At 34.8% G+C, this 12,219-nt stretch overlaps 1 protein-coding gene across 1 annotated transcript in view; it reads right to left on the reverse strand.

Annotated features, from left to right (window-relative positions):
- Positions 1 to 12,219, reverse strand: part of ARHGAP42 (Rho GTPase activating protein 42) — a 143,189-nt gene that overhangs the window by 18,471 nt on the left and 112,499 nt on the right. The window contains exons 10-17 of the mRNA XM_054269941.1: positions 12,076 to 12,185; positions 11,219 to 11,297; positions 10,313 to 10,352; positions 8,730 to 8,792; positions 6,886 to 6,960; positions 6,120 to 6,204; positions 4,951 to 5,009; positions 4,071 to 4,176 (exon numbers count right to left, since the gene is read on the reverse strand). Of these exons, the coding sequence (XP_054125916.1) occupies positions 4,071 to 4,176; positions 4,951 to 5,009; positions 6,120 to 6,204; positions 6,886 to 6,960; positions 8,730 to 8,792; positions 10,313 to 10,352; positions 11,219 to 11,297; positions 12,076 to 12,185 (617 nt within the window). The remainder of the gene's footprint in view (positions 1 to 4,070; positions 4,177 to 4,950; positions 5,010 to 6,119; positions 6,205 to 6,885; positions 6,961 to 8,729; positions 8,793 to 10,312; positions 10,353 to 11,218; positions 11,298 to 12,075; positions 12,186 to 12,219) is intronic.

A 12,219-nucleotide genomic window follows, 5' to 3' on the forward strand; every position in this document is an offset into this window, starting at 1 on the left:
GTACAACTACTATGTTTCCATTAAGGCTCCTATCATGCAATAATTTCATGGATAATGAGTCTGTCCTCCTAGAGTAGTATTTCAGTTCCTGATACACCTGACAGGGAGAGACAACTGTATTTGGAGTTCTAAACAGAGAGATTCAGAACACCTACAGTTTAGAAGCCTTAGGGCAAGCACTATCTCTCTCCAATGATTATACAGGTCCTCACATACTTTCAACTGGTGCTGTGTGGTAACAGAGATTTATCATATACCTTAGTGTTCATGCAAAGGAATGAAGCTTAGTTACTGAAAACACTTAACTTGCAATAGGATCTCTTTATCAATTTGATGAAAACATGGGATCAATGGATTAAGTGAAATTATTGTTTCTGTGTGATAGATAATATTAGATGATCATAATGACATCTGGCTTTAAAATATATTAACCTTTAACTTCCATATATTCTGTTATCACATACTTTATCTTTTCAGGTTTTTTTTTCTTTTTAATGTAGAATTTAAAAGCTTAGTTTTCCAATAATTTATCAGATAGTTAAATCTCAATCAGTAATATTCAATGCCCCATTTCTCTACTCACTACTAAGATTTGCCAATTAAAAACTGTATCATCATAGATAATTTGAAAAAACTGCCAGTGATTCCTCAGTCATAGCTGCCCTATTTTCTGAGGAATATTATGTCAAGTCAGGATTTTAAAATCGCTTTAATGCCTAATCTTATTGAATCTGTTACCAAATGGAACTTATTAATGAGGCACTGGGTCCTATTTTCCTCATCCTTCTCACTGCCATCTGCTACTATGGTCAAGCTGAGCATTTTTAGCCATTTTCTACACAACTAAAACAACTCTTTCTACTTTTAAAATTAAGAAATAGTAAAATGTATAAAACATTCCCTTCAATTTGGGGCAGGAAATTTTTAGCAACCCATTTACATCAAAAAGTAGAAGAAATATGTGAAAGGGTTTTGCGTAGGATGCAGCACGATTATAAACTGCAGGAAAACAAATGCCTATCTTCTTACATATTTCTTATATTGCTTCAATAAGTTACCTCAAAACTTTCCAAAATGTTACCTCAGACAAACACACTGGCAGAGATTGTTATTTGGTAGCCATATAATGAAAATGATTCCACTGTTAAAGCACATTTTTAGCTTAACCTAACTTTCTCTGAAACAGATCTTATATTTATCTTAGATGACTAAGGGTCTTCTGGGAAGTCCACTAGTATTTCAATGAAACTGGAATGTTGAATAACTCAGCTCCAGATATGCTATAAAAAAAACTTTAAAAAACCCTCCCTTTGCAATGTTACTCTGCTGTGTGCTGCACAGTAACTGTAGAGGTCTGTTACACAAACACTACAATCTTATAGCATAAGAGAGAAGGTAGTGTTTGTCTGGTGTTTGGGTTTCCTTGGTTACAAATTTGGGAGCTTGGTTAATAAAAGAAATGGCGAATTCAATAACACTGCAGCAGGAAAGGGCTTTCTACAATGCATTTCAAAGGCTCAATTTCTTGCAAAAGAGAAAGAAGCCAGGGCTGTAAATGGATCATTTTGATAGCCACCTTCCCCTGACCTACTCCTACTGGTGCTGAGCTACAGCACAGACACAAGCTGAGGTAATCATGCATTTCAGGTAGCTGTAGGGCATTCATGGAAATGCCACTGCTTTCTCCTCAGAATCTCTTCATTTGATGTATCACCAGCAAATCTGTGATACTGCCAGAATGCAGACTCCCAACTGCCTACCACAGAAAAGCATGATGTTGTTAAATCATACCAAAGAATGATTCATTCCTTACAGTAGACATATTTTGACTAGATAGGTTTAAAAACCAAAAAATGAGCTACCCATGTGAAAGCAACCCCAAACTTGCCATGTTTGCCTAGTTACTGACTATGTATCCATGCAGTATCATGTCTCTCTGGGGTGCTTTTAGGATGCTTAGGTGCTTTTTTACCAGTTTTGTTTGTTTGTTTCTAGTATGATCTACATCCCATATCTGATCCTATTTAAATTTGCATGGTAACACAAAAGTCAAGCTAGGCAAAGATGCAAAGACTTAAACAAAGAAAAAAATAACATTATCCTTATTTTATAACCCAGAGCTACAGTATTTTAACTTTGCTGCAAAAGCATTTATAAAGGAACTGAACAGCTAAAAGAAATATAGGGAAGTAATTATGCACTTTGAATTGGATTTTCAACAAAAGAATGATGAAAACAGGAGGCTGGATTTTTTTCCCCAAGTTTTCCCATTTCCATAAAATTAGACACCTAACCTGCCATTTATCTATTCTTTGAAAAATTTCCACACAGTGGTAGGAAAAAGATGAGGAAGGAAGACAGCTAATACACTCAAGAGACTAATTTTAAATTCAGTCTCATTAGAATTGCTAGCATAAACAACAAGTTGGCAAATTATATGGAAATTAGAAGGGGTGAATTTTATGTTGGAAAGAAAGTACTGAAGGCATTCAGTGTAAAATTAAGATTACATCTCTATGAAATGAGAATCTCAACAAAGATGAGAAAAGTGAAAGTTAAAGGGAACAATTACATAACGGAATACTACAGGTGTACTTTTCTTTGGAATTACATCTGAGATCACACTAAGAATAAAGAGAAAAGCAATGAAAAGAAGAAAGTAATCCTTGCCAAACAGTAATTGCACTGACAAATAAGTTTGTTCCTATGCTTATATATTCCTCTAATTTTGAAGCTTCCATTTTGTAAAAGCCACCAGCAGCTTTTACAAAATTGTTAATCCTTCATTAAATACTTTCACATTTTTGAGAGTTCTGAGGGAGTAGATATTGTATTTTTTATAATTAAACAATTCTGTGAGTAAAGAAACTTATGAAAACTTATGAAACTTTTCTCCATCTGGCTCTCTATGTCAGCCCAAGTATAACGAGAGGCAAGGTCTGCATAATCAGGTTTTGCAATGAATGCATTTACAGCAGCTTGCTATAATGCTAGCTCTCCAGGGGCCAATGACATAATGGGCTAAAACAATTTTTTTAGGGCTAAATTATTTCCTGTCAAAGAAATGTTCAAAGTTTTCATTTCTATAGCAGGAAGCAAAACTGCATTAGGTTCCACTGTAGACAGCCTATAGCTTACTGCAGCCTGTAGCTCAAGCTGTGATCAAAAAAGCAAAACACCTGGGATGTAGTGAATTGAATGAACACAACATGGACTCTTCTCATATATTCTAAATGTCCAAGTCATGTGAGCCTTATCTGAACAAATTCTGTTTCACTATTCACATTCCCAGATGACTCATAAATGTACTGATACAGCATCCTAAATCAGAAAGAATACATATTCAAAAGTACTGAGAAAATACCAGCAAAACCAAACCAAAGGTGTACAGAAACTTAAGAGAATAAATACTTGTCTTTTTTTATCTCACAGTACATGCCAAGTGTAATTCTGTGAAAACAAAAGGTCACCAATTTAAAGAAATGCAAAATGTTTTCTATCTGATAATTAAAATTGAAGGGAATATTAATGGAGATTCAAAAGTTAGACATCTATGTAGATATCAAAAATATAAATGAAAGTACTTCAAATTGGTGCTTTCAAGTGATACTACACTTCGACTCGCTAGAGAGAAAAATAAGATCAAACATGAAGAACAGGAATTATCATATCATCTATCTCATTCTATCTCCTTTCTAATCTATCTCATTTCTAAAACACTCTGGGACTTTGAGACAGATTCAAACCAGTTTTCCATCAACCTAAGCATAGTATTAGATGTTTCTTCTATTTAATTGGTTACAAGTCCTGTAGTAAAAGCATGAATGAAAACATTGACTAGGTTTATTTTATAAACATAGTTTCCCATCTTGGTAACACTTAGCATTTTTATTCTGTTTCTACAGAGAGTATTATTCCAGTTAAGTTGAGAACAGCATTTTAGAAATCAAATATAAATTTTGAGTGTCGTTGTTTCAACACAGAAAACAGATTAAGCAACACTGACAAATTTAAAGCAGAAATGATAATATCTTACAATATTACCAAAGAGAAAAATAAAAAATAATTACTTGACCAAGTGCTTAATAAGGATGTCCAGCATCTCTCTGTTCTTCTCTGGTAATTTATGCACAAGTGCATGCACTGCCTCAACTCTGTAGTTCTGATCATCTGACTCTATTAAACAGAAAACAAAATTTTGATAAATCAGAACATGTGCTAAGAAGTGACTACAAATGGCATCAGTGCCTGCATGCTAACACAAACATGCATTAAGAGGATCCAAACAAAATTAGCTTTCAAATGCTGAGGAAAATTTGATTATATTTATTACACTGTGAAATCTGTATTTCAAGGAACTCGCCTAAAGCAATTACTATCAATACTGGAACCAACAAATTAATAGCAATATTGACTTGATGTGCCATTTCAGTGAAGCCTAAGATTTAATCTAAGAAATACAGATTAAAATAGCTAAAATTATTTTTTGTCTTTTATTCTTATAAAGACAAGAGTAAATGGAGAAATATCTTCAAATTCTAAACTGGAGTAATTAGAAAAAATATCTCTGCTATCTCTGTATCCAATTACTCCATTTGTGAAAAGGAGTTTACTTTTGCTCTTTCTAATTTCTCAAGGCAAGCTAGGAAAATAGAGGTCCCTAGACGAGAGGGATGAATGTTACAAAAGAATTATCAGTCGATATAAAACAAACAAACAAACATCTAAATGAGGGTTCCAAACTTCATGCAGAAGGCAGTCACACAGAACCACTAAAAAGATCAGAACAAACCACTGAACAGCTTCATCTAGTGTGACTTCTCTGTTTTGAGGGCTGGATCACTGAATATTAGAGCAAGAAGAAAAGTAAAGATAGTGACTGAGGAGATTAGGGATTAGAAACAATACTACTTTCATGAAAGCATATTTATCATTTTACTTTTTACTTACTAACAGCAACAATAAAATCCTTGTGCAGCTTGAAAGTCATCAGTGGTTCTGAAAGACACCTGGTTGTGACAAAAACCAAATTTTAAATTTAAAATTTAAAACTTAGACTCATAATCTAAGTTTTATGAGTGTGATTATGATAGCCCTCAACATCTGCACGAGGCTCTACTGGTCCTAGGAAATCCAATTCAGTGATGACGGATTACAAGCAGTATAACACTCAGTCATGTACACTGTCTGAAAATCAATTTGAATTGAATCTGGTGTCACCATGTAAGTTAATAAGGAAAATGTTACTTCATCACAGAGCCTCAATGTTTCCTGTCTTCCATATTGTAGGACAGGAATAAATACAGCTGCAGACAAGGTGTAACAGGCTGCAGAAGCAACCTTTTGCCCGAGAAAAGGCAAAAATATGATGAAATTTGGGACTGAAATTCTGATGTGAGAGATCTTAAAAGAGTCATCATTTAAAAGGCAGACTGTGAGTTCCCTTACAGACACACACAATTACTGCTTGCTCACTCGTGTCCAAATTTCACAAATACAGTAGCAACAATGACTTGGGCTTCTGAAGATGTATTATAAATTTCTTCAACCAAAGCCAATCTTTTCAATGACATGTACATGACCATTCTGCTACAAATCATAGGCATGTTTTTCCAGGTTAATAGGGATTTTTGATGTTGCCCTTTGTTAGGTGACTTGTATAGGAAATGTAGATTTGTAGAAGGCATAGTACACCCACCATATTCTGTCTCTTATCAGCAAAAATGATGGGAGGGATATTATATTTGTGAAGATATTAAGAACATAAGATAAAAAACTATGCTTTTGCTGGGATTTTCATTCAACCATAATGTCATGAAATTTTATGGTACACAGCTTAAGGGATTCACAAAGAAAAGACTGAGCACAACATGCTTTGTGGTTAACATAAAAAAATTTTAATAAAAACACGCAATTGAATTTAGGGCTATATAAGGCAGGATATCTTAAAAAGGTTGAAGGTGTGTATTATACATAATCATAGGAATATTAAGCAAGATAATAAAATACTCATTTATTACCATGGCAATGGATTCAAGAAATGTATCCAAGAAATATTAACAAGCCAAAGATTAATGGGCCAGAAAAGGAATACTGAAACTGTGTGGCATCGTACTTACCTGAGGTAGTTTTTTAGTCCACTTGTTATTGTTTTATTGTCCCAAATTTCCATATCAATATCCATATCAGGAGGTGATTTAGGGGCTGTTAGGAATTTGAATTAGGATTTTGTTACAGTTTCACTTACACATTACTAGAAAGGCAGCAAAACAGAAGCTACTAGATCAGCCATTTAGCTGAACTAATTATTTATTAGCTGCACTAACCACCAATCTGATCAATTTAAATCTTTTCATCTCTGCCAAATTATAAATAAAAATAAATTCAGTGCTCATAGTTAGTAACCATAAACATTAGCTATGCACTATATCAAAGAGTTAAGTAAGCCCAAGTCCACAGAGAATTACTAATTCAGTTGTCTTAAACATGCAAACACAAGAATCAGAGAGATAAATTAGCAAGAAAAGTGAAAGACTGGAACAAGTGTCTATTAAGGTGAGCCATGATGTGTTATGGAACTAAGCTTTGGAGAACTTGTGGAACAAGCCAAATATATATCAATAAATAGAACTTTAAAGCCAGAAGAAGAAAAGCATTTTTATTAGTAATTTGCTCATGTGCAACATGCAGAAGTGAATACTAATACACACAAGGAACTGCAGATGAATTACTCATTTTAAGAGTGCAAACTCAATTCAGTGGCAGCCAGTGCACATACAAAATTGTGAATATTGTGACACACTCTTCTGAGCACAGCAGTTGAAGCAAAAAGGATCACAGCACACACACACTGCACAATGACAAAAGTTCACTTCAGATACTTACAAAATACGGTATTCATCAGCTTTTGCACCTTGGAATTTACACCACCTATTCTGTACAGCCCAAGGATTGTAATACCTACATTGGGAAAACAAGTAGACGAAAAAAATTAAAATAATGAAAATATGGTGATTTCAATAGATGTTGATGCATTCTTGGTGAAGTTTTCAAAACATCTACATGTATTAATGGAAAACTGTACCATTACATTCTTAGGTACTGCTTTACCCTACTGCAACCTCTTGTGGGATATTAACAAATTCATTCCACTGAGTCCACACCATAATATACACTAAGCATAATTTTACATTAACAGAACCCTTCTGCATAGAAACGACCTGTATTAACAAACAACAAGGTGATGGCTAGGAAAAGTGAAAAATAAGACCCAAAAGCAGTCTAAAAACACATTGCATATGAACAACTTTATATTGTCTATATGTCAGTGGAATTACTATGCAACTGTATTTGCTTAGACCACCATCCCTTTCAAATAAGATGTGACTGACATTTATATGAAAAAAAAAATACTGTATACTATTCCAACATACAAATTGAGAATTTATGTTGCCAGTTAAAATTGCCAGGACTTTTTTAATAGCACAGTTAATAACAACAAACAATGTTAAAGAGTGATATTCAGAACAAAGTATTTAGAACACAGAATCTCTAGGCTGGAAGACACCTTAAAGATCATTGAGTCCAACCCATGCCCTAAAATCTCAACTAAAGCATGGCACTGAGTGCCACGTCCAATCTTCTTTTTAACACATCCAGGGATGGTAACTCCACCATCTCCCCAGGCAGACCATTTCAACACTTTATCAATCTTTCTGCAAATTCTTTTTCTTAATATCCACAGCTTAAGACTTAGTTGATTATCTCAGTCATTATTATTTTATTATTTTTTAATTGCCTTTTAAAATCAGCAGAGTTTAAGTGTCTTCCATTCTCCCCACTTCAAGCCTTAACATTTAAAAATTGCCTACTTTTCCTTTGAAAACAACATTCCTAAATCTGATCTTAGATAACCTAGGTGTTTTGTTTTGAAACCCTCTTTCACCCTCCCTGCCCCAGAAAATAATGCAAGCTCTGAGTCAGCAGTGACTCAACAATGATAACATTGCTGGCTGAGAAATTGAATTCAAGTTGAGCTTAAAGTTGCACAGAGACATCACATTTGGATTAGAAGAGATCTGCACACTGACAGCTCAAGAAAAGGCTATCTCATTTTATAGGTGATGATACAGCCATAACTCTCCATTTAAAACTTACTGTGAGTTGTTAGATACCACCTCATTGGTAAAGTGATTATGACTTCCATTTTTTACATTCCCACTAACAAAAAAGTGTTGCTAAACATTAAATGCTGCCGAACATAAAAAAAAAAAAAAAGAAAATAAACAATGTACAACATTATTGAATAAAATTATAGGTGTTGTACCCTCCAAAAAAACAGATGTACCAGCAAAGAATGTCAATGTCACTTTTAGGTCTTCTGATTTCACACCTGAAACCAAAGTTGGGAGCTGAGACTTCCTACAGTTGTATCAAAAGAAAAGTCAAGTCAGTGCACACAAAGGAAAGACTACAGATGTGTGCAGTTGTGTATTAAGCTGTCTAATCAACAAGAAACTACAGAAAAAAGTTTAAAAATCTTAAATATGTTAAGAACCGTTGTTGGAACTGAAGACAACAATTTGGAGTGCAAAGCACTCAGATATGAAAAGTCCAAACCAAATAATGGATACACTTCAAAGCACAGATGTAAAAGATGTAGAATTAAAAAAAGCCAGATTTTAGAAAGTCACAACAATCTAACACCCTGTTTGTGGTTTAATACACACCTCTTGTTTCTACAGCATGAATACACTTCCTCACGAAGTTGAAACCCGCTTCATTTAAGAACACTATAAAAAAAAAAGGGTAATTACTCTCCAACATCAATATACAAAATATTCTGTTTAGCTACACTCCTGCACTAATCAAGGAGGGCTAATACACAGTTATCCATTACATTAAAAGACTTGTTCTGCAATAGGTTCTTTGTAGATACATCCATAGCATTCACAACCCATTTGTAGTCATTCTGTACCATTACAAGCTCAATATTCTACTGTCTTTCTCAGCAATCAGTAGCCTCTCTAAAGATACAGTTGAAAGCTGCTGAGCAAAATGCTTTTAAGAGTCCAGGACCTACACTATGAATAGAATATATTCATTGTTTTTAATAGAACAATGTTCTTTCTTCCTTGCATATGCACATAATCACTCATAAAATGGTAATGTAGGAGAACAATCCTTGTTACTGAGTTCAATTAGTCATCTTATTTCAAGTGAATGTACTTCTCATTAATGTTGCATCTTCAATACCCACTGCTCTAACTACCTAAATGATCTTAAAACAGCATATTTGTCACCATTAAAATAAACACCATCATAAAAAAAAAGAACAGAGAGTGGCTTAAATTTCAGATTTTCTGAGTCTCAAATATACCTCCAATGAAGATGTATGTCCAAATTTTACAAATTTCTTTCTCTGAGATATATTATTTGAATTAGTTTGATATATTTGTGTTAATATACAATAATAACCAATGTGTTAATACAGGGTTAATACAATTATGGGTTATACAGGGTTAATAGAGATTAATACAATTACAAATCTCATAGTACCTTTAAATACACTAATTTTGTTACTCAGTGTATGTCTAATAGGTGCATATAAACCTTAAACTAAAAAGATGTGATGGACCACGGCGAGTTGTATGAGGTCCAACAAGGTCAAGTGCTGGGTCCTGCAGTCAAGTCCCAAGAACCCCAGGCAGCTGTGGCTGGAAAGATGTCTAAAAGCTAAGGACTGGGAGTGCTGGCAAGCAGGAGCTGAACATGATGCAGGGTGGGCCCAGGTGGCCCAGAAGGCCGATGGCATCCTGGCCTGGATCAGCCAGGCGTGGCCAGCAGGAGCAGGGCAGGGACCGTCCCCCTGTACCCAGCACTGCTGAGGCCACAGCTCCAATCCTGTGCTCAGTTCTGGGCCCCTCAGTGCCAGAGAGACATTGAGGGGCTGGAGCGTGTCCAGGGAAGGGCAACGGAGCTGGGGAAGGCTCTGGAGCACAAGTGCTGTGAGGGGCAGCTGAGGGAGCTGGGGGTGTTCAGCCTGGAGAGAAGGAGGCTCAGGGGGCCCTCATCGCTCTCTGCAGCTGCCTGAAGGGAGGGTGCAGCCAGGTGGGACGAGCCTCTTCTCTTAAGTAACAAGCAATAGGACAAGAGGAAATGGCTTCCAGTTGTGCCAGGGAAAGTTTAGATAACCAACAAAGTTATTCCACAGCAACAGAACTAAAATAAAAAATAATCTTTCTCCCACACATATCAAGAAACTGTAACATTACAGAAATCCAGCAAGATATGGCAACTCAAAAAAGCTTACTTTCTTCCTTTTTGCTAATAATGGCTGGCAGTGTGTAGATCTGTAAAAAAAAAACAACAAAAAAACCAAAAAAACAATCAAACAACAACAATGCAATAGAACAATATTTGTGCTTTAAATCCTTTATTGCCAGGTTTGTGAGGAGTTGCAACAAGCTGTGTACTAGATTACTGCTAGGGAAACCCCAAGCTTCCCTTTCATGATCTCTTGACATTTACTGTTCCAGCACACAGCTGGGTTAACAGCTCTGTGCTACCATAATGCAACTAATGCATTGGAAATCAGATTTACTGAGACCAGATGAGTCAGATTTCAAACCAGCTTGTGATTATAATTCCCGTACTGGTTCAGGCCAACAAGAAGCATGTAAAAACACTCAAGTTCATAAAACGGATCAGCCGCACTTTTCCTATCAGATACAGGTCTGACATTAGCCTCAATCAGTGACTACTTTAAGAGCATACAAATAGTGGGAAGAAAACGCAGACAAGTCTCTCAGTAGCTTTCAACATGTGTTTCTCCTCTCTGCAATGCCTTCTGAGATGGTACCAATTGTTTACTCTATGAAAATGTCCAAAAGATGGATGTTGTTTACCACTGTAATAACAACCATTTCACATATGTTATCTGAACCATGAATCTTATTAGACAATATGCTATTGTATTACTTAAAATAGTATTAATTTAAATACCCTAACATAAAATAATGATATATATAAATGTAGTGTTAAACTAATAGATCTACTTTTCTACTTCGTAGTTATCCTCGCTATATACTTGCATTAGTGTTTCACAAAGAAAACAACTCTATTGGTATTGTGATAGACTATCTGAAATGTATACTAGCTTCTTTCTGTAATATGTGATCTAGAAAATTGTAAAATGAAAATGAAAAAATATCCTTACTGGTTCCTTTCCATCCATAGCTTCAAGCCACAGTTTTCGGTTGGATTCTGAAAAAGCTTGTAGTGTGATGATTCCAGGTCTGTCAAAAACACACATTCACTGAAGTTACTGTTTTTCTCAAACAGTATCCAAAGTCAGAATCCACATGCATAGTGATGTGAATAGAGAAAAGACAGACAGAAGTTAGAGAAAGTTATATCAGAGCTTCTGATATAACAGAATACTTTTGAGCTAGGTATAAAACACATCTTTTTATTTTTAAAGTTTGCCAACAGTCATAAAACAATTTTTAGGAGAACTACTACAAAAGTCAGTCAATTTATCATAGTTTAACAAAAAAATTAATTCAAGATTTCTCTTTATTCCCAAGATTGGAAAAAATACTTCTAGAAATACCACATACCTCTATCTTAAATATAGGAAATCTATTCTCATGTATCTGATATAATTACAATATCCAGGAGTAAGTGGAAAAAATTGTGGACATAATTTTCAAGAAAAAAGAAAGAATTACCATAAATTTCTGAAAGTAATAGAGATTTTTACAGATTATACTTATTAACAAGTATTTATAAAATATTTATAAAAATATTTATGATCTGTTTCTAAAAGAGGATAGTCAGTTTTGCTACAAGTTCCATGCTGTATCTGCATACATACGTCATGTAGTAAAGACAACACATATTCTGTGTAGTGAATTTAATTAGGAAACCAGGTCTGAACAAAGAAGTACTAAGTCTTGAAAGGCTAGTTTGTCTGTATACAAATATACTGGTAAACATGTGTTCCTACTACAGGAGTAATTATTATCTATTCGTTGCAATTACTTTCAAATTGTTAACAAAACAGAGACAAACCTCTCAAATACTTCAATATCAAAACAGAAACGTTTGTCAATTGAATCTGTCTTTCTCCTGATGCAAGATTTCAGCTTGAACATTTCGGGTGAGCTTGTGACAAGGCCATTCTACAAAACAACAAAATGGAATTAGCATAGGCAA

Source organism: Melozone crissalis, unplaced genomic scaffold, assembly GCF_028551555.1.
Source record: "Melozone crissalis strain CALT ecotype California unplaced genomic scaffold, PUWL_Pcris_2 ptg000008l_1, whole genome shotgun sequence".
Taxonomy (NCBI): Eukaryota; Metazoa; Chordata; class Aves; order Passeriformes; family Passerellidae; genus Melozone; species Melozone crissalis.